Consider the following 24,013-nt stretch of genomic DNA (forward strand, 5'->3'; position numbering starts at 1 on the left):
CTCATCGAAAATAAATAATTCAAGTCGATATTTTGATAAATAATTGAAGTAAGACTAAAAAGATATAGATGTAATAGTAGATTATAGTGAGGGAGATTACCTGAAGGTAATAAAACTAATTAATAATAAAATTCATTATGTTAATAGTTTATTTTATTTCAATAAAATCATAATCTTGTATTCTAGATACAGAACAACTGAACAACAAAAGCATTCGTTTCTTAGAATCTATTCACATTAGCTTAACAGTTATAAAAAACTTCGATTTTGATTCAGTTCTTTAAGGGATAAGAAAAGGACATGAAATTGTAGCTATTTACTAATAAAATGGATTAAGCCGAATTGATGTCTGGGTTTCGCCGTTTAACTATAAGTTCGTTTAGTTTCTTTGAGCTGTAAAACTTACTTTACTGTTTAAGTTAGAACCAACCTTGATTAGAGGGTGTTCAACCGTTCAAACAGTTAGGTAACTTGATACCTAATAACATAATACATTGAATATTACCCAACGCTTCAAAATAGTTGTATAACAAAACAAACAAATCATTATTTTCTACAGAGATACAAATAACGGCAATCACTATAAATAAGTCTATTTTCTCAAGGTAAGGTAATCAAGTCCTTAGCGTAGGTTTGTCTCAAGAGAAATCCACGGAACAAAGAAGTAACCCGACATCGGACTACGGCCGCTGAGTATTGAGAATACATTGAAACTAGACAGAACTTTAATTAGGATCTTTTTTTATTTCGTGTTCTTGTAATTTATGAGATCATAATGTGTCCATATTTAATAACGTAGAGCTAAAAAATGAACGCGTAAAAATATTATTATTGCAAATATTTCATATGCCTATGATGAATTAGATATTTCGAACTTAATATTAGCAACTTCACTCGAGTAATATTTGAATTTATGTTATATTACATGGACTTATACAGAAGTTGATATTCTTTCAGATTGCTTTTTTAATTTAAAAAACCCTTCAGTATCTGCCATTATATAGCTTTGAATGATTAGTACATCGGATTATTTATTTTCACGAGTAAATCAATGTAGGGCTCATAAATTACAAGAACTACAAAAAAATCCAAAATTAACGAGAACACGTCATTATCATATTTTTACATTCAAACTTATTACTTCATTACACTTACAAAATATTCGTATGTTTGTATTTACAATTGACAAGTTTACCGATACATAGCACTGAGTACTAAAATAATTTGTGAAGATATGCCTAATAAAAATAGCCAGAATTGAAAAATAATATTTCATTTAAAAATAGATAACATTTACATAGTACATGTTTTAGATTTATCCCTATAAAGATTGTCTAATCATGTTACAAAAGAACTTCACCTATGCAATATTTACAGATTTATTTACTAGGAAGGCGTTACTAAGTTTTTATTCATATCCAAGAGAACAAACTAAATTGTTTTTTAATGAGAAATAAATGAAATTCAAGCATGTATATAAAACAATAAGTGGCCTAATTACAGATATGTATTTGATGCTTATGATTAACTAATTTCCAAAATATCTATCTATAAAGTATGGGATACTTGCATGGCTGAAAATTAAACAATGTATGCAAAAATTTATTAACTACTTATAAGTATCACAATTATCGCTTTGGGGTTGCATTTTTAATACAAATCATTCACTAGGGACTCAAAATTAAACGAGGTTTAACAATCTTAATTATAACATCGATATTAAAATAAAAGTTTTCGAAGTAAACACTTATAATAACATAACGTAAGTAACGTAAATAAAAATTACACTTAGAACGTGTATATAAACGAAAGGTTTAATTTCTGGAAAACCATTGTATCCAATATACACAGATACGAAATATTTAATATACGACAAACCTTGTAAAATTCCAAATTAAATTATATCAAAATGCACCTACAAAATAATAAATTAAAAGTATACAAAACAAAACCCAAAAATAAACATAACAGTACAGTAAAACGATGAAATATATCCTTAAATTAAACCAATTAGAACACAAGTACCCCATTGCAAATAACTTACACCTAATCAGAACCCATTGCTAACGAATTCAGAGTCATGGTTGCGTCTTAGCACATTTTCGGTTAATAAATACAAGTGATAATTTATCACGTCTCTGATTGTATTAGCGAACTGAGGATTTGAAGGAGCGAAAGTGTTAACAGCATTATACTCAACGTGGCTGCCTCGCCCGAACTTCGCACTGAAACAAACAAGCCGTTATTATTCAACTTAATGGAAGGACTTTTGTAATGATAACTGTGAATAAGACGAGGGAATTGCGTTAAGTATTTAAGAATGTTTTTATGTTCATCTCTTTGCAGCTCTAATTACACATAATTAATGAATATTAAAAAGTTCTTTATAGCGTGTTATTTTCGTTGGAACGAGCGTGGTTTATTATGCGAGGTGTAATGCTTTTTGCTGCTTACGTTGTTTAATTTTTTATTTGACGTCTGTGTTTTTGAATTATGTCGCAAGATAGGTTTAGAATAATTATAGTACATAATAATATTATATCAATTCGTAGGGTGTAATTTATTATCTTTTGATCAAATAAATGAGGAACTACAAGTTGAACTTTTTATCTTTTACAGAAGCTTGTAAGTTTTAAATGTTACTATCGTATTTAAGTTTGTATTTAATTTTAATTTATTACACATTCAACTGTGTACAAATGTTCTTAATAAAGTTGTTATGATATTAATACAAATAACAACTCAAAGTTATGTTCGTAAGGAGTTAACATACCTACTCTTAATACGCTAACGAACCCGCTACGTAATTAATCTAAACTAGATGAGTCTTAGTCTCTATCCATATGTTGATAAATTGCAGTCAGTCATTCAGTCTGGAATTAATTAAAATATACATAAATAGTAAACCTATTTATTTATTTATTTATAAACTTTATTGCACACAAACAGAAAATACAAATAATTTTACTTAAAAAGAGGACATTTGACAAAAGGCGGCTTTATTGCTTCAAGCAATTTCTTCCTTTAAACCTAAAATAGCTTACCGCCCGCGGCTTCTCCCGCTTTGTCTGAAACCTAATAAATTGTATTCTTAAACCTTCCTCTTGAATCACTCTATCTATTAAAAATAACCGCATAAAAATCCGTTGCGTAATTGATGAGCATATTAAATTCTTTATTATATTTCGTTTACTTACCTTGTTACTCTACTCAGACTTTGGGTTTTAAACATTTATGATATCTCAAAAGTTTCGTGCCTCCATTATTAGATTTTTGTGCAGCTCGATTGCATAAGGGAATATTAAGTTATTTAAAATCCCCTTTTAAATATGAATTTGCGAAAGCAAACGATATTGAAAAATAGCAGAGATTTAAAATAAAAACAATTTAAAGTACGGGTGGCGACTGGCGCCGTGTGCGAATACTAGTCTGACATAATTAATTTTGCAGCCACTAGAACTAACTAGCAACCCGAATGCGATCATGCGATGCATTCCGGTTATTTATAGGAGGTATATAAAGTTTATTAAATTTGGACCGAATTTACAGTGAATTATTTGTATAATTTATTTGTATATAAGCAAATAATAAATTGTAATAACTAAGTTGTTGTCTGTATGTGTGTCCCTATACCCGCTATCCGCTATCCTATGTCCCTAGATCTTGAAAACTATGCTACAAAATTTGACGTGGTTTCTTTGAAAGGTAGAGTGATTCTCGAGGAAGGTTTTAGTTCGATATAATTTGTAAAGTTTTAAACAAAGCATGCGAAGCCGCGCGTTGTAAGCTAGTTTCTAATAAAACGACTGCTACAATAATGTATTAAAATATAATCTAGACGATGTATAAAAGATACTATTAGGTAAATATTTGATATTCATTTCCACATAAAAGCATAAGTTAACCATCAATATAATAGATCTACGCTTTTCATTTTTCTATTCAACGTTTAATACGAAATTGAATGCAGTGGCTTGAATGTATAATCTCCCACGGCGAAGGAATATAAATTATACAGTCAATTTAGGAATTCATTCCGTAGAAATAGCAAAGGGAATTATTAGCGTTGATTAAATGTAATATCATGGCCGTTTCACAATTGAAAATATCGCAGCTCCAATTTAGAGAGGGCAGCGAAGTATATTCGGTGTTGGCCGAGTTAGTCTTTGATATAACTGAATTAAGATTTGCTTTTTATCTGCTCAAATATTTACCGTGATTAATTGAATAAAAATTATATTGTATAGAATTAAATTATGGGGGTATTATAATGTCGATACATAGATTACAAACAATGTTACAACTTGTCCTTAATCGGGGATTGTACAGTGTTTTGCAACGGGACTAACCTTTCTAATACGATTTGTATGTCTATTTACATAATAAAAATACATGAAACACAAGTAAGGGACAGACCACATTGTCTAGACATGGGCGTATCAACTTACGTAGCAAAACTTAGAGAAAACAGACAATCAAATTTTATTACGGTTTATTTTTATATACTTTATGCATCAAAACGTGTAGAAAAATATTCCATCATTTTAAAAATATTATTAAAATAAGCATTTATTTTCGAATATCGTATTTATTTTTGTTTATGAAAAGATGTAACTAGTTCGAAATAAATTAGTCTGAATATTTCCGCTTGCTTTCAAATATATAAAATTTATTTTACACGAACGTTGAAAATAAATAGAAAGTTATTTATATGCGTCAATCGAGGTTGTAAAGAGCATTATCATTAGGTAAGCCAGCGTAAAGGAAAACGATCATATTAATAATTTATTAATTGCTAATAATGTAAGCGTATTCAAAGTGGATTTGATAATACTCTCCAACTGATATCGAAGTTCAATTATGTGTATAACTAGCTGATAGCCGCGACTTATTATGCGCAAAGTTTTCCTATTAGCGTCTCAAACAAACGGCGTGATTTTATATTGTCATAATTAGAATAGCAATTGACAGTGGATGAGTCAAATTTTGTTATTATTTTGTATAGTTCAGGATACATCGCCCATTTTTGCAAGTGACTATAACTATCAAGCTGATTTTCCGTTTGTAGCTTTATTTTGATGAGACACCGAATAATTTCGTGTACGAAACTCTCGATTGTGGTAGCTAACAGAGATAACAAGGATAAAATTTTTTGATTTGATGGTTCTCAAATATTTATTACGCAATTTGTAGGACAATATGTCTGTTGAATTATATTTAAACATTAACTAAGTGAAAACAAAAAAATCAGCTTGTTAGTACCTTTTTTTTTTTTTTTTTTTTTTATAGTGGGGAAATCTTCCAAAGATACCCACTGCCCCCGGGGAAGGAGCCGTGGGTTATGTCGGATTCCTACCGACTAAAACCCCACTGTGTTCCGTCGAGCCGCTTTAATGATGGGGCCGCGGGTATTTGTTAGAATTCTTCCGCGACAGCTTGTTAGTACCTAATCATTTATGATGACCTCGTTATCGATACACTTTGGAAAGGGGGACTCTTTGAACCAACCATAGATTTTGTAGGACAAACATTTTTTCGAATAATTTAGGTAATTATCTTGAGATTGAACAAAAAAAAAATCAGTTAGTAATAAATATTTGAGAACTATCAAATCAAAATTTTTTATCCTTGGTATCTCTGTTAGCTACCACAATCGAGACTTTAGTACACGAAATTATTGGGCGTCTCATCAAAATAAAGCTACAAACGGAAAATCAGCTTGATAATAGTCACTTGCAAAAATGGGCGATGTATCCTGAACTAGTATAGACTCACGGTTCAAGTTCGCTTACCTAATAACATAGCTTCTTTAATATCAGCCAGCTGGCTGTTGCCGATCACAGCCACGCTGCCCTTCCACCAGCTGGACGCGATGCGGGCTATGCAGCGCACTTGCAACTTTATGTCACTAGACTCACGGTTCAAGTTCGCTTACCTAATAACATAGCATCTTTACTATCAGCCAGCTGGCTTTTGCCGATCACGGCCTCGCTGCCCTCCCGCCAGCTGGACGCGATGCGGGCTATGCAGCGCACTTGCAACTTTATGTCACTAGACTCACGGTTCAAGTTCGCTTACCTAATAACATAGCTTCTTTACTATCAGCTAGCTTGCCGATCACGGCCTCGCTTCCCTCACACCAGCTGGGCGCGATGCGGGCTATGCAGCGCACTTGCAACTTTATGTCACTAGACTCACGGTTCAAGTTCGCTTACCTGATAACATAGCTTCTTTACTATCAGCCAGCTGGCTTTTGCCGATCACGGCCTCGCTGCCCTCCCGCCAGCTGGACGCGATGCGGGCTATGCAGCGCACTTGCAACTTTATGTCACTAGACTCACGGTTCAAGTTCGCTTACCTAATAACATAGCTTCTTTACTATCAGCTAGCTGGCTGTTGCCGGTCACGGCCTCGCTTCCCTCCCACCAGCTGGGCGCGATGCGGGCTATGCAGCGCACTTGTAACTTTATGTCACTAGACTCACGGTTCAAGTTCGCTTACCTAATAACATAGCTTCTTTACTATCAGCTAGCTGGCTGTTGCCGATCACGGCCTCGCTGCCCTCCCGCCAACCGGGCGCGACGCGGGCTATGCAGCGAACTTGCATGGTTCGGCCGGTTGGCACGCGCAGCCCTAGCGCGGTCGACAACAGCCCGTGAGCGTGTTGTATTGGTGGGTAGTGGACTAGTAACTCTGGGTCTGTTACCTGAACAAAATAAAATCTTTATTATCATAGGTACCTAACGAATAAACACAAAATAGCGTGTGTGTCGAGCGTCAGAAGTGTAACTTCTTTGGCAAGATTCAAAGATACCTCGAGATATAGTCGCCTCTCCATGACGTGACGGTATCGCCATGACGCGACCTTGAAATTTTACACTCAGCGCAAGTTTCACTTCAAAAAATAAAATCTTTAAAAAAATCTTTGGGTTGTTTTTTTCATGTAAGTAACTTAAGTGTTATAACTACGTTATTAAGTAAAAACTAAACTTCGATATTTAAGTGCAGAAAATTGTGAAGGAATGCAAATTGTTTCTATAAATGGACACTTGAAAAATTGCAAATTGTTTTATAAATGTTTGACGAAACGATTTATATAAACTTGTCCATTTAATTTCATTATTTCTGATTAATTATATTCATTATTTCAGATATTCTGACATCTGACTTTGAATAGGGTTATTAATACAATTAAAGCAAACACGACCTTTAAACTTTAACGATATTATTATTTATATAAGTTTTAAGCGTCTAGACTTGTATGTTGTAAAATTTGGGGGATAATAGTCAAAATCTTCTGAAAATACATAAATGAATTCATACTAATAGATACTAGTAATTGTAGGATTGCAATTGTAAACAAAAGGATTTTGTTAGAAGTTATGAATTGTTACTAACATAATGAGTCCTGGTTACTTGAATAAATTAATGAATTATTAAAAGAGTCAAAATGCTGCTATAATTCAAATTTATTTTAAGTGAGTTCTCTTCCTACATGTAAAGAATACTATCAAAAGCATGTTACTAAGAATTTATAAGATATTTAGTACTCGAACATTTTGTATTTCATTTTAACCCCTAGTTTACGATACTTTGTTGTAAAGTATTGTATTTCTCACCAACCTCATTGTTTTATTTATCAGGTTTCATACTGGATATACACGGGCTTAAATTTATTGAGAAAACTTTGAACGTATCAATTCATTATTCATATCATCATTATTTTATCGTCAGTAAGGTATTATAAATTTATAACTTACTAGCGGTCCGCCCCGGCTTCGCCCGTGGTACATATTTCGCAATAAAAGATAGCCTATGTCCTTTCTCGGGTATCAAAATATCTCCATACCAAATTTCATGCAAATTGGTTCAGTAGTTCAGGCGTGATTGAGTAACAGACAGACAGACAGACAGAGTTACTTTCGCATTTATAATATTAGTATGGATAATATTTTGTATAACGATTGGTATGTGGTTGATGGTAGAGAAACATTAATTAAGGCATATTACGGAATAATATGTATTATTACTATACTAATGTAAAAAATATTTAACACGTACACAACCGTACAGTACTTTAAACTGGTTTTAACAACAAATTCAGTTCATCATCATCATCATCATCATCATCAGCCCATATACGTTCCCACTGCTGGGACACAGGCCTCCTATGAGGGTACAGGCCATAATCCACCACGCTGGCCAAGTGCGGGTTGGCGGATGACACATGTCGTCGAACTTTTTAATTCTTCGACATGTCGGTTTCCTCACGATGTTTTCCTTCACCGTTCGAGCAGTGGTGATGTTACAACATGCGCAGATAAATTGAAAAATCAATTTATTTCCTGCGCGCTCGCCTGGTCTCGAACCACGGACTTATCGATTCGAAGTCCGAGGTCTCACCACTGAGCCACCACTGCTCTTACTCACACATTCACTCACAAATTCAGTTGATATTTATATATAATAAAACTATAATGTCTATAATTATGAAGAAAAAAAAAATAATATCTGCGTCCTCATCGAGAATCCAAAGCACTTATTACAATAAAGATGTACTTAAAATAAGGTTAAAATATATAATGTAATCTTTATTTACCTTCTCACCATCTATGTCCCAACTTAGAACTGCGGCGGGGTATGATCGCCCCGACGTACAGTTCAGAAATAATGAGTCACCTCTTCTATTTTCTAGTTCATTACCAGTTATTCTTGGACCCTCACGCGGTAGATCTGTAACAACACAATTATTTAAGAATCTATATTCAGTTTATATGATAATGCTAAGTGTTTTAGGCATTGTGTTAGGTTGACTGATTTCAGACGCGCAAAGCTCTAAAAGCTTTTTCATACTATTCACCATTTTCCTACGTTCGTACAAAGTTCACGTATTTCTTGTTCAATGGTTCCACTTATTTTTCTGTTAAAAGTGATGATTGATATCGATTATTTGTTTTATTAGAAATTAATAGAGGTTATTGTCAAAGCTAAGCGTTGTCTCTAGGTTAATCTTCTTCTCTTCTAATATATAAAAATCAATGCCACTTTTCGTTGTAATTCCATAACTCGAGAACGGCTGAACCGATTTCGATAATTCTTTTTTTATTATATTCCTTGAAGTACGAGGATGGTTCTTATGTAGAGAAAACGTTAATATGTACCACGGGCGAAGCCGGGGCGGACCGCTAGTATAATATAAAAATGAATCCCAAAATGTGTTGGTAAGCGCATAACTTGAGAACGGCTGAACCAATTTCGTTAATTCTTTTTTTATTATATTCCTTGAAGTACGAGGATGGATCTTATGTAGAGAAAACGTAAATATGTACCACGGGCGAAGCCGGGGCGGACTGCTAGTTTTAAATATATTGAGTAGTTACTGCATACATAATATAATAACACATATTTACTTTTTATTAGGTAATGTATCGCTCTGTATTCATCAGACCAAACCGACAAATAATAATATTGAAAATTACAAACGCCATAAATAAATTTAGCAATACAATTTGAATAGCAATGCCAGTAATACACTATTTTACCGGATTGAATTGATAAATGAGTTACCAGCAACGAAATCATTGTCAAAATAACACATCGCGCATCCATTAATATGCCGCAATATACATCATTACATTATATATGTGTTTTCAACTAAAATAATTGGTTTTGAGTGTTCTGGTAAAGCCTATTGTGTGGGCTATTGGGCAATAAAACCGATTGATGTATGTGCTTTAGACAAATTCGTTATTAAGTACGATACATAAATTACCCATTGAAGTGAAGAGGATCATAAGTAATGAATGGATGATCTAGCCGATTTACTGGAGCCTTATTATGGTTACATTAGTGGGTTAGGTGGGTAGGAATGAATGCAGAGCTGTCCATTTCAATAATTTATTGATTACAGTCTGTACTGTTTATTATTAAACAAATGGGTATATCAGTTTATAAGGGTATTGTAAGAGTTAAGAAGATGAAAATCACTCTGAATTTACCCAATAAGTAGGCAGTAATTACTCAATAAATTAAATAAGCCCAGAAACGTCAGTACTAGCAACCTGCCATAATTAGAATATAAACTACAAAAACAACAATGTCTTTATAACCAAAGCAGCAAAACACTCTAACAAAATTTCATCTAAGTCGGAACTAACATCCAGGTATTTTAATCTGGCCGACCGATGTAGTTTAAATGAAATTGAAAACTTTTATAAGAATTGCGGGGACTTACAAATAACTTCCATTCTTCCCTCGTCGGCTGCAGATGCGAAACTAGGCGCTTCCGCTGACACTTCACATCTGTATATGCCTGTTGTTTTGAGCGTCACTTGGTGAAGCAACACCTTCTTCATGTCTGATTTTGATAACTGCAAGCATTTTAAGCGTTATTCCTACTTTACTATTACCACAGATAATTCGACACCTATTACTATAACTCTACTAGCTTTCTGAACTATTATAATACTATATCGTTTACAAAAGGTCTCTACTAGCTTTTTGGTCTTATTTACGCCATTGCAACCAATACAATTCTGTAGTCAAAGGTTCTGTGTGCCTAGTGCGAGTTTTCATCGAGGACGAAACGTTACTATCGCGTTTGCGTCACAGCCGAATTAGTATGGGAAATCGAACAGCGCCCCTAGCGGACGTATGGGGAAGCTTTGATTCCCCATACAAATTTCGCTGTGACGCAGACGCGATAGTAACGTTTCGTACTCGATGAAAACTCGCACTAGGCACACTGTAGTCTTTAGGTTAAAACCATTAGTTAATATCAAATTGAGTTCTGATAGCGCAATTTGCGATGCATAGGTACTATAAATTTAGTTTTATTTCTGAAAATTACACCCATTTATTTAAGCTTGGTGTAAAAATAAAATTATTCTATTCATAAACCTCCATAATATTGGCTATTGAAATACCTAAACTTAAACTAAACAACGATTTGTTGACGAACCGTTCTGTCACTCACGACAGTTTAATTGAGGCTTTGATTTGTTATCAACTGACGACAGTTAACAGAACTTGTCGCTATGACTGTTTACTCAGAAAGTTTGGATATCGATTATACAATATAGAAGCACCGAAATATACTCACTGTGAATAGTTCGACGTTAGAAGTTTTATATGAATGAGTATATCTAAAAGGATTTACATAAGTTAGACGATATTTTAATAGTACCTATCTAATGTAATTGTGCATTCATGAACATGCCTAAAAACGATACCAATATATTTGAAGTGAAACTTATTTATCGGGATTGAAAAAAATTTAGTGCAACATTTTTTCGTTACGCGTGACATTTTTCCGTTACGCGCCATCTTTTTCTTATTCCTACCACGCGTGATTCGACGTATTTCTGTAAAGTTGCATATATTAAATTATTTTTTGAAAAATAAGGTCATAAAGAAGTTTCACTTCTTACATGTGTATATGCACAATTTTTTAATTGAAGTAATTTTTATAAATATTAAAGCCATATATAATGATGACTTAATATTGAATATCAAAAATAATGCATTCGTATATATTATTAGATTTATACTTAACTATTCACTGAAAGTCAAATATCCGTTGAAGTTTAATTATTTCCTAATACAGTTTGTTACGATTGGCAATTACAAAAGTTAATTTTATGAATCTGACACAAGTTAAAATTGGTCAATTAAGCATTTATCTACACAATTCATTTTATATAGACGTTTTATATAACATGCCTACTAATTACATAACATTACCTACAATTACTTTTGGTTTTAAATTACTAAAATCGAACAATTTTAATTAAATGAAGCATTTCGGAAAACAAAATGATAATGTAAAATATTCACATAAAAATAACGTCCACAAATAGTGTTTTAAATTAAAATATTTTAATTTAATGTGAAATAAAATTCCAAATATTAACTGAAGCATTATTAAATTTAATATTATGTTACAGTAAAAATATTTTAACGTTAACTTCAATAAAATTTTGTGCAATCATTAAATATTTTCAGACATTATTTTGATAGAAAGGAAATGAAAGAAGCGACTAGAATTTTATCATTAAGTTAATAACATCGACCGAACATTGAAATATTCACTTTTATAATGTACAAAGTGAATGCTTTCGTTCGTCCCATTTGCTTTACTAATATTGATCATTTTTTGTAATAATAATCTACACTAATAGTATATAGTTGATTTGTTTTTTTTTGCTTGAACGCGCCAATTTCAGAAACCACGGGTCCGATTTGAAAAAGACACTGTTAGACAGTCCATTTATTGAAATATGTCATTACGCTAAGACCAATTACAGGAGAAGAGAGCGGGTAAAACCGCAGGGCACAGCTAACTAAACCTTAAATGTAAATTAAACAAAATGTCGCACGCAAAAGTTAGAATAATATAAATAAAACTTTAATCATAATATTATAATGCATGCAAATTTACGTTTCACATTCTAAATGTTTGTCTTTGTTTAATTAAAAGGGTATCTAATAAATAACAATAATTAGAAAAGCTATCTTCAGATCTGCATTATAAAATACTCGTATATCTTAATGTGGTACTCTACAATGAAAATATCTGTAACATACTAAGATGCCTTATTTACCTTTCTTTTTAGAACGACATAATATAATAATTAACTATACTTTTTTAATATTTATGATGTTTGAACATACTAAAAATATATTATGAATGAACTTTCATAATCGCTAAACGTACACGTAATCTACGTATTTGGATTCATTATTCTTAAATTAGAAAACAAAAATATCCAATACTAATTGTACAAAGGACTAAACAAGCAATTGTGAAAATCCTCTTACAAGTATTGTATTAATTAATCCATCAGATCATAAGTTAAACGTATAATACTCACGTCAACCTTAATCCCCTCGACTTTATAAGCGAGTTTGGGCGGATCAAACTTCGGCATGTACCTGTAGAACTCTTCATTGTCTCTGTACCATTTGACTGAATATAATTTGTCTTCACCTAACTCGAAATTACATTCCAACTGGGCCGGTTGACCCCTCACGCGGTATGACGGGACCGTCACCCGAACCACTTTTAGAAGTAGAGAATCTGAAACAATTAATAACATTATTGGTAGCTTTTTATCACAGCAGTTTGTATGGTAGTTGGTAATATAGTTCCATGGCTTGTCGACAAGTTTCTTTGTGTCTTTATATTATTAGGAATTCATAACCATAATCTTTCGTAGTTCATAGAAATGTCGCTTAAGTAAATTACAGAAAAAAAGGATTTAAATACATTTCAATCTGTGTAAATTTGCAATGACAGATGTTGTACCCATGTATAGGCTGATACATATTATTTTCTCTATCCTATTTTTTTTTAATCCATACGTTGTTCGATCCCTTTCACTCAAAATGAAGCAAAAAAAAAATTCTAAATTTGATAAAATATATAAAGCTACATCCTGCAGTTATTTAAAAAGAGAAATATAACATTCATCGTTCGTTCCCAAGTCAACAATCAAAAGAAACACACACAAATGTAAACGACATAATATTCCAACATGGTTTATGTACAATTAGATAAGTTGTAAAGCTGCCTAATATATTTCTGTACACTTTTACGCAAGAAGCACTAAATACAATTTGAAAGATATCAGTAGGCAATTTATTCGTTGAACGAAGATAAAACTGTCGAACAATTAGGAGTAAAACTTAAAAGGAGATAAGCCGACGCAAGTTAAAGAGCCATAGTTGGAACAGCAATTAGACAGCGAACTCTTTAATTTAACTCTTTAACCTTTAGCGGCACGACATTGTTATCTTTCTTAAGTTTTATAATTGTTTCCGATAATTCTAAATAAACAGTTCACGCAGAAAAAACTTTTAGAAAAAATACAACACAAAATAGACGAATATCTTTGAGTAATAAAATTGTAAAAGATATGACAGATTAAAAGAAAACTTTAGTTTTTACTTTATGAAACCCATTTTGATTAACTCTTACCATGAACTGGTACCGTCTCGTTATTTATATTTCTTAAATTGTCTTTATTTTGTACGACTAGTTCTGCTCCGTGGTTTTACCCACCGATTACAGTATAATATCGCCCCTTTCTTTCTATTTATCGTTCTTGGCTCTTTTATTTCTCGTTCGGCCCCTAAGGGTCGTAGCGTGATGCTAAATGGCCTTCGAGAAGTGGGCCATTCAGAACTTTCAGAGGTTAAGAAATAAATAAACTATTCAGCTTTATTGTATCAGTATAAATTACGATTGGCTAAGTGTTTCCTTGTGTTTTATTTTTGGGAGCATTTTATCAAAAATTTTAATCATAGTACTACACTGTACTTGGGTTTTGTTATAATTTTAGGTTATTCAAAACAATATTATTATATCGGTTCTCAATATTATAAATTGATAGTAGATTTTAGGTAGTTAGGTAATAATCATAAACTATACATTTTGCTATAGGAGAATATAATTCATTCAAGGTATGAAAAGTGAAGATACAACCAACACTTATGAACTATCATTATAACATGACATAAATTGAATTTTTATCGATACCAATTCTATTGAATTCTTACTTCAAACCCCATAAATGCAACCATACGTATACCTTCGAAGTTTATTTCTTCTACGAGTAAGTATATGTTGTTCGTACTAGTAAGCAAAATACCTATTGACGTAGATATAATTGCGGATAGGTGGTCATAAAATGTAAACATTCAATTAAAGCTTTAGAAAATACAATAAATAATATACCTTATTGCAAAAATAATAGAAATTACTGCAAAAAGAAAAACCATATTATACTTTCAACACAACAGTCAAGTTTCAGTGTTTAAGTGAGTGCAAATACAGGCGCACTCTATTCCATTATTCTCATAGTCCGATGGGACAAATCCCACGACTGGAGAGAGATCAACTCTGGTCGAGACCGATAAGGTAACCTAATCCAAGCCACGGGAGTGTAGCACATCTTAATCCTGACTTTAGACAGCTACCGGGGCTTTATAAAGTAAAAATCAATCAAACTATGCAAGGAGAAAGCATGATTTACACTGCACTTTGTCGCGCGTGCCCCTTCCGGGGCTGGATCAAACATTATTGTATACTTTTTGTATGAAGTGTTTCAAGCCTGAACGTGGCTCGGCCGTGCACGGACTCGACCCGGACGGAGCACGGCGTTGAAATGTGTATGGACGTTGTGTCATTTGTTTTCCGTCCCCGGTAGGGTGTAGCGTCATGCTTTATGAACTCTTGCGATTTATGAACAATATATACCAAAAAACGGTGAACGAAAACTTATAAAGACTGAAGTAGAACTTGTACGCTAATCTTTAGAGCTCAACCGTTTAGATGCAAACTTCTGAATTCGCATATTCTGTGAGCCAGTAATTAAGCGATGAGGTAAGGTACATTACATATAATTTTAACTTTGTAAAATTTAAAATTAAATGTATTAATGGACATAGAGCTAGAGCAAGAACTTTCTTTGGTGATCTTTTAGTATAAACGAATACTCGTATTCAGTGTTGTTCAGTAGGTATTAGAACATTGTATAGAATATTTTCCAACGCACTGACTACAACAACAATTTGACATAGTGTGGTTAGGTTAGCATTCGTTCGTTTGATGCTTGGTTTGATGTAAATGAACCGTTACAAATATTTAAAATTTTTCTCAAAGTTATACAGGTAAACAAAAATATCGTGTAATATTGAATTAAATATATTAATATTACCTACCTATAATTGAAATCTAAAGTAAACAATTCTCATTTATAATTACAGCGATAGTCATAGAAATAAATAATAATTCAAATAATATCGTTAAGGGCTTAATCATCCTTAAACATTTGATAGAAAGACCGATCGTTAGATTAGTGAAAATATTAGGTAGTGGGTATATAAAGTACTATTAAATCGTATCTTTAATATACATTGATCCAAAGTTGCTATAGTAACTTTATTTCTATCAAAATTGAAACCAAATCAGATTATTCTGGGTAGCCTACATTTGTTCTCACTCCAGGGACAATATTATACAAAATAACTTCGAGAGATATTGCATTTTCAAATCAGATGAATGATTGCTTTATTACTTTCTTTTATAATATTGCTGAAAATAGAAATACAAAATATTCGATCATCTAAACACAAAAAGTATAATATGAATTTATGTGCTTTTTACTCAACAAAACGCCTAACGCTATGTGGCCGTATGTAATGAATAATACAATATTGAAATTACTTGAAAAGACAACCTAATTAATCTAATAAGTTCATATCCAAATCAATTTCAGTGCATATTTGCAAAGCGTAAACCGCCTGAAATTGTCCATGATTATACAAAGGGGATTTATTAAATTTTGATGTAGTAATTTTACCTGAATGCGCGGCGAGATGTAAATTTTCATGTAATGTTCAAATGTGATGATACTTCCAATTACGTGATACTAATTAGTGAGAATATTCAAATAAGTGAAACGCCTGCAATATCTTTTGCACATTTCTATTACACCCAGTTTAAATTCCTGCAAAACATTTACAGGAAATTTTTCATCAAATATTTCTTTTAAAAATAACGTCGGATGCTCATGCAATTTGATAAAATCAGGCAACTTATTTTTATATAGAACACTTCAGTGGAAGATAATATTTTCTATAAATAAGGGTTGAATTAACGTTGTGTTATAGAATATCTTTCTCTAAAATAAATTTAAACATGATTTATCTGTAAAAAAATTGAACACAAGAAAACACTTGATGGATCGTTGTTACAGTTTGCTGCGAATTTGTAACTTTTGTGCAGCAAATTCGTTGAAATTGTATAGGTACTTATTACTGAATATTACTGGTTTTATATATATTTTAATTATAATATTTACATTTGATAAAAAATACTGCCACCATGTAAGAGTATTTTAATATGGAGTTTCTTATTTGCGTATAAATTGATGTGTTCACAGTTGATTAATAAATAATAAGTGAGACTTTCAATCGAAACAGGTATTCCAAAGTTACAATAGATGTTTTTATTTTAGTTATAAGAGGTAAAAATAGACATTTATTTTATCATCCACCATTAAATTTCTACATTCACAACAGTTTAAAGTTATTCATATGAATGAGTGATTAAGCTATGCAAAATAATATAAACGTGTTCATTTTAAATCCTTTACCATTGTTCAAAAATAGTTTCATACAATAACGACCGAGTTACCGCTTGTTTACGACCATTTATTGGAAATTCATATAAAGTTCTAAAGCCACTGTGGAAAGAAGATTATAAAATGAAATATAAAATACTAACTCGCGGTAAGTATTAAATTAATTAAAACTAACAAAACTTCGGAATTTTTTAAATTCCATTTTTTAGTAGTTTGATCAGTATTTATTGGTCACTAGCTTTCCGCCCGCGGCTTCACCCGCGCAGTTGAAGAAAAACCCGCATAGTTCCCGTTCCCGTTGGATTTCCGGAATTGCGTCATTTTCTCGGGATAAAAAGTACCCTATGTCCTTTCTCGGGTATCAAAATATCTCCATACCAAATTTCATGAATATTGGTTCAGTAGTTTAGGCGTGATTGAGTAACAGACAGACAGACAGAGTTACTTTCGCATTTATAAAATAAAGTATGGAAGTATGGATTTTCCTTGAACAAAATTGTATAAAGCTTATATTTTTTACATTTTTCAATCGAATAATATTATGTAATGATAAAATAAATTTTACTTTGCAGTTAGTTTCGTTTTTATTAAGTCTTTCAGATACGAATAGAAAATTTGATTAGATCTCAAACCTATGTATTTAATATGATATTTGATACATCTCTACATAAGATATCTGAGTAGTTTTTTGTAGGACGCTATGTAGGTATTATCACAAAGGCTACTAGAAATTTGTCTTCGTATCAATAATGCCTAATTGCTATAATATTATTATAATAATTATAACTACAATTCTAAAGATATCTAGTTGATAAATTTAACAATTAGTGCTTCAGAAAAAAAACGTAAATTATCTTTTAAATACGAAGAGAAATGCGACTAGGTATTTATACAAAAGTGCATATCTGTCTATTCATGCAGGAAATACAGATATCATTTTATTTCCATTAAAATGTAGACTTTACTGTTATAATTATACGGTTGAAATTCCACATTACGATATTAAGTAATGGAACCGCACAGCCGAAGCAAAAAGCATATTTTTCCAACAACATATCTAAATGACTCTAGATTCATACTTTTTCATACAATACCGTCTAATTCTGTACTAAGGTTAAAATGAATATATTTATGTAAGTAATTTTGTGAATAATTCATGGAATAACATTGAATTCTGTGTATTTATTTATATTCTAAATGCCAACATAATATAAGTGCAACAGGAATACTATTTCTCGTAACTATTTATTGTAAACGTTGTTATGATAAAATGTAAGTCAATGAGATACTTTTTAAAAAAATAATTCTAGGTCCTTGCTAACAGGAACTTACAATGTCATATTATTTATATGTAATAAAAAATATTACCTAGTTATTCATTTGTAGCGGTTCGTTTTTTTTTTTTTTGGAAAAAAAAAGCTGGGATTCAAACTATTCACCTTATTTTAGTTACTTTTTTGCTAGGCATATGTTATAGTCGCGGAAGAATTCTAACCAATACCCGCCGCCCCATCACTCAGCATCATCGGCTTGACGGAACACAGTGGGGTTTTAGTCGGTAAGAATCCGACATAACCCACGGCTCCTTCCCCGGGGGCCGTGGGTATCTTTGGCAGATTTCCCCACTTAAAAAAAAGGCATTTTATGTTATAGTTCATAGATATATTATAGTAACTATAGGAAATATTTCCACTATAAGAGGTTACAATTTTCACAATTCCACAAAAATAAACTAATTTACTCATTTATAATGATAATGAGTAGTGACAAGACAACTCTAATATATTTTACAGACATAGTCTTGTCTTCACATGATACTTATTAAATATTCAGAATAATATTTAGTTCAGAATTATTGATGTTAGTGTCGGCTGTGACTAATAAATTAGATACTAAATTTACTTTAATATTTGAGTAACTTCTATTAATTCCATGTTCTAGATGACAAAAAGTTCGTACCTACGTTTACATATATTATAAGCAATGAATGGTTTGTAACTTATAAAATTGTATTGAACAAAATCAACGCGAAACAAAAATTCTACTGATCGTCAACATTTTCTCTAGGGATACATCTTAGGTTATCCAGTTCACTCATAAGAATATCATTTTCTAACTTTTCATGAAGGAATACTAGAGAAGGTGCATTCTGTGTTATGTTTCATTCTTTATAATTGAAATTATCTATTATGCCTATTATGTCTAGGTTCAGAAGAATTGGGTGAAACATTTGTGATTAGTTCTTGATGTGTGGAGCCTAATTTTTGTTTGAAGTTATGTTTTATTTCGCATATTGTAACACATTATCTTATGTATTAAATAAATTTAACAGCTACTTTTCTTATTTTTTTTTGCATACATTCCTTTTTGCATAATATAACGATACTAAATTATTATCTACAAAAACTTTATCGTTATGCATGGCTTGCATTTTATAACAGCTGTTAGTAGACATTATTGTATACTTTTTATAATATTATTGTTGGATTGGTGTACTACACCAGTAGATGTAAATAATAAAACAAAGATGAGAAATATTTTTATGTAGTTATCACTAGAAATTATCGCGAAGTTCAAAGGTTAAACATGTTTACAATTATTACTTACATTAAATATTTATTATCTACAGAGCGATAGAGCTAATTGATAAGTAATTCTAAAACAAAACAACTGTTCGTTTGTTAAATTATATACTCAGAATATCAGAGAATTCATATCCGATAGAAAATGAAAAATGAATAATGCCTTAAACTATCAATAATTATTCTTAGCAGTCCTTAAATATAGCTTGATATCTGTGACAGATATCAACGAAACCAACGAAATAACTTTAAACATGAGCCATGTTGATAATAATTGTAGTTATTATGACTTTTATTTTAATTATTTTCTTTAATAAAATGGATATTATTACGTAAACTTAACTAGTTTGACCTATGTCACATTTAACGGACTGCAGTAAGTAATGTTCTACATATTACTAGCTCATATATCATCAATATTCGTATGATTTCATCATGAAATACCTACCCATAGTTATACGTATATGCACGATCTTCACATTTATCATCCCAATATTCCGAAGCTTAAGCAAAATATCGCATTCATCAATGACAATGCATCCGTTATCCAAAAACCAAATTAAAAAACACGCTTGATTGACGGGCAATGACAAAAACGATAGCGGCACACAACCCTCCATTTATTTATGTATTTACAAAGAATATGTTTGTTATGTTTAAATATATGCTATTGATGATACATTTGTTTTATTTATGTTTAACGATAACTCGTATGTTTACACTAGGTGTAATCATGTAAATAGTTACGCAGTCAAATCGTAGGTAAGAATTACATATTATGTGTGTATTTACTGTCTAGCATTAGAAAGTTTATTTATTTACTGCAATCGATAAATTTAATAGGAAAATATAGTTTAATTTCTCGTACTCAAAAAAAATTATTCATGAAACCGTATCACAAATATTAACAAAACGTTTTGGACTTTTCGTGGAAATATTGAGCTGTGATTGTAACTTTACTATGAAAACTTGGGAACTTTCACGAAAAACAATAAATATACCGAATACTTTACAAACTGTTGACTTCACGTAGCGGTTACATTAAATAAGCATGTTTTAATTAATACTAATAATTTTTATTGCAAAATATGTTTGTTTTTATTAGTTATTATTTCATTATAAAGTTTACACGCATTTTACGAGCTACGTATTCTTCTACACAGACACATTCTATGTACTAAAATTAGGAATCTATTTGCTTCATTGTCCAATCCATACTTATATTATAAATGCGGAAGTAACTAAGTCTGTCTGTCTGTTACTCAATCACGCCTAAACTACTGAACTAATTTGCATGAAATTTGGTATGGAGATATTTTGATACCCGAGAAAGGACATAGGCTACCTTTTAATGCGAAATATTATGTACCACGGGCGAAGCCGGGGCGGACCACTAGTCTATATATCTAAAAAATAAAAATGAAACCCGTTTCGCGTCGTCACGGCATCACGTGTGAACGGTTGAACCGATTTCGATAATTCTTTTTTTTATTATATTCCTTGAAGTACGAGGATGGTTCTTATGTATAGATAGAAAATGTAAATATGTACCACGGGCGAAGCCAGGGTGGACCGCTAGTGGGAAATCATTCATAATGAACATTGTAAAGAAATGCATAAAACAATGCAATTTATGCTCTGTACTCACTCTTTACTTCTTTCTTTCTTCTGCACGTGTGTGCTCGATATCACTTGCGAGCAGAATCTTGTAAATAAACTTGAAAATATGAGAGACTGAGAGCTCAGACTCTACAATTATTAAATTCCTTATAATACATCTCACGTATTTATTAATTGAACTAGCAAGATGTTTCTTTCAGTAAAATTTGAAAGAAAAATAACATGAACCAAAAACGTGTGGTGCTAAGGAATCTCACTTTCTTCATCAATAAATAAATTATTATTTTTTATTTATTTATTTATTTATTTATTACAAAGAACATGTTACATGCGTTTCAGTAAGATATATAGGTACATAACAATTATTACACATAAACATAAGGCATATAGGTACATAACAATTATTAGGTACAAACATACATACATCCCTCCGTGCTAGTCGCTGACGCCACTGTGTTACAGCAGGGAAGTTTATTATTATTTTATTTTTATTTATTGATTTACTTATTTTTTGCAAAATGTACACTACGGTTTATATAATATTATAAATGTTCTCGTTATACAAGTTCTGATGCACATATAAAACTAATGAGTATAAATAATAGTAAGGTAACTTTAAGTAATAGGTTCTAGATGGTACTAGCCACAAACAGTTTTTCTGTCTCGTTGTCGTATTGTAGATTGGGGTTGTTTGTATTAAAAGCACATATTTGTTCTTGAGGCCCTGGTATAGTATTGTTGAAATGTCCTCGATTTCTGTTGAATAGGCAGTCTAATAAATATTAAAATAAGTGTTGTAAGAAAACACGGATTTTTTTTCATTAAAAAGGATACGCAGGGTTGTAACAATTTCGTATCTTTTAGGAAAATAAGATAGAGTCACGCGTCATTTGTTAAATGAGAAACGTATCAATTATCGTGTTATATTTGGAAAAATAATTGCTTTAAAATGAAAGATGAATCGTGTAATTGAATGAAAGAATCAGAGCAACGTTTCACTCTCATGTGGGTCAAATGCTTTATACTAATGGTATATTGTTATTTTTGTCATATGTATTAGTTTATTTATAAGGAAAACTGGAATAAAATAAAATTATCGGAAAACACTCTAGGACTCGACTTTTTATGCAGATAGAGCTAACAAAAGTTGCATTTTCTGGTGTTTATAAGTTTATTGATTAATTAAAATGTTTTGTGACAAAGTAAAGAACGAAGTCGAAAACCTTTCGATTTTTACATCAAAACAAATAATAATTTTTATGTTTATCTTCTACTGCTTTATTACGTAAGAAAATACTTTTTTTTTATAAACTCGTTTTCCGTAATAATATTTTCATTAGTTAATATTGTTTATTTCATTGTTAAAATTTTGTTTAAAAACTCTCGAAAAATTTCAGTGGCGCCCAACGTTGCACTACTATTAAAATGTACAAAATAATAATAATCTTACCTTTAACAAGTAAGCTCAGAAATATTAAAACGATATACATCCTTAAGTATTGTTCACTTCGAATCACATATCACAAAACTTTTGTCATGCACAGTTCACGCGTGTTTATGTAACTTATTATACGAACACGTTTTGTATTGTCCGTGAGCGCTCAATGCACACGTCTTTTGCCATAGAGCGCGCGCGGTCGACTAAACGGCGACGGTTGGATTTGGCCGCCCACCCCCCCTTGTCGAGGTCACAAAGGCCTTTTTATATTTTCATGATCTTACAGCGTAAGTCGACAAAGTTTACGTTTGATCAAATCCGTCACAGCTCATGTATTATGTCATTCGCGACACCTTGCTGCAATTTGCATCGGTCCAGATGCTTCGTAGCCATTTCGTAGCGCTTTCTTTAAGCCCGTAGACCCAGTTCTTTATGAAAATGTTGGGCAAAATTGAGCTGAAATAAAACAATATAGTTTTTTATTTATTCTATGATTCATTTAACGTTTTAATTTTATAAAATCTGTTGAATAATATGTTGTTGGTGTTTTATAAATAAAATATAAACGCCTGTGAACGTGATTTATGTAATAATTATTAATTAGTCATTTAACAGTTATATTTATAAAACTATGTGCCTATATTTCCTTAACACAAAGCAATTAAAAATAGTAATTACTTGTTAGTCCTGAGAAATATCATAAAATTAAATAAAATCTAAATTTAGGATATTATTTTCAAATTGAGTCTTATATTATTTTATTTCAAAGCCTTATTTTTATTGCCGTTTGTCTATGATCCAATTGTTTCCATGTCACCTTTGGTCACGTACCTATCTCAAGGGTCTATTTCGGATCCTCAGTCTAAAATTCACGTTTGGGTTCTATCGACAGTTATCTATTTTAAGAAAAACCCTTTATCCTTGATGTAACTAATAGATAAGATTAGAATGAAAAAAAATATTTTAAAATAAAATAATATTGGGAAACCAGAAGTGTAAAACGGCAATTGTCTTTCCTTATTAGTGATTTGCCAAACTAAATATAATTGTAGAAACAGAAAGCTTTTGGCTTTAATGAAATCTGGAGCATACATAGAAGACGGGAATATATTTTCATTTTTACGATACATTTATAAGTTTTGCATTGTAATAAAATCGAGAGCGTATCGTATTTTCATTCCCGAAGTTCAAATTTAATTTGATAAATTTGAAATATTATATCGTTT

The 24,013-nt window shown here is 31.5% G+C and overlaps 1 protein-coding gene across 1 annotated transcript; it reads right to left on the reverse strand.

The window, feature by feature from the left end:
• Positions 1–135: 135 nt before the first annotated feature.
• Positions 136–22,967, reverse strand: LOC123692828. Its single transcript, XM_045637626.1, has 6 exons — positions 22,800–22,967; positions 12,873–13,078; positions 10,235–10,370; positions 8,600–8,733; positions 6,502–6,706; positions 136–2,225 (listed from the first exon to the last, which is right to left on the reverse strand). The coding sequence occupies exons 1-6, from the start codon at positions 22,837–22,839 to the stop codon at positions 2,131–2,133; spliced, it is 816 nt and encodes a 271-aa protein (XP_045493582.1). The 5' UTR covers positions 22,840–22,967; the 3' UTR covers positions 136–2,130.
• Between the last annotated feature and the right edge of the window lie 1,046 nt (positions 22,968–24,013).

The sequence above is a fragment of the Colias croceus genome, chromosome 6 (genome assembly GCF_905220415.1).
Source record: "Colias croceus chromosome 6, ilColCroc2.1".
NCBI lineage: Eukaryota > Metazoa > Arthropoda > Insecta > Lepidoptera > Pieridae > Colias > Colias croceus.

Excerpts from the sequence above, each read along its gene's own strand:
- LOC123692828 (XM_045637626.1), bottom strand. The coding sequence starts at position 22,839 with ATGTATATCGTTTTAATATTTCTGAGCTTACTTGTTAAAG. Across the intron at positions 10,371-12,872 it reads TCGAGGGGATTAAGGTTGAC|TTATCAAAATCAGACATGAA; the intron begins GTGAGTATTATA and ends AAATGCTTGCAG. Across the intron at positions 2,226-6,501 it reads TAAAGAAGCTATGTTATTAG|TGCGAAGTTCGGGCGAGGCA; the intron begins GTAAGCGAACTT and ends TGTTTGTTTCAG.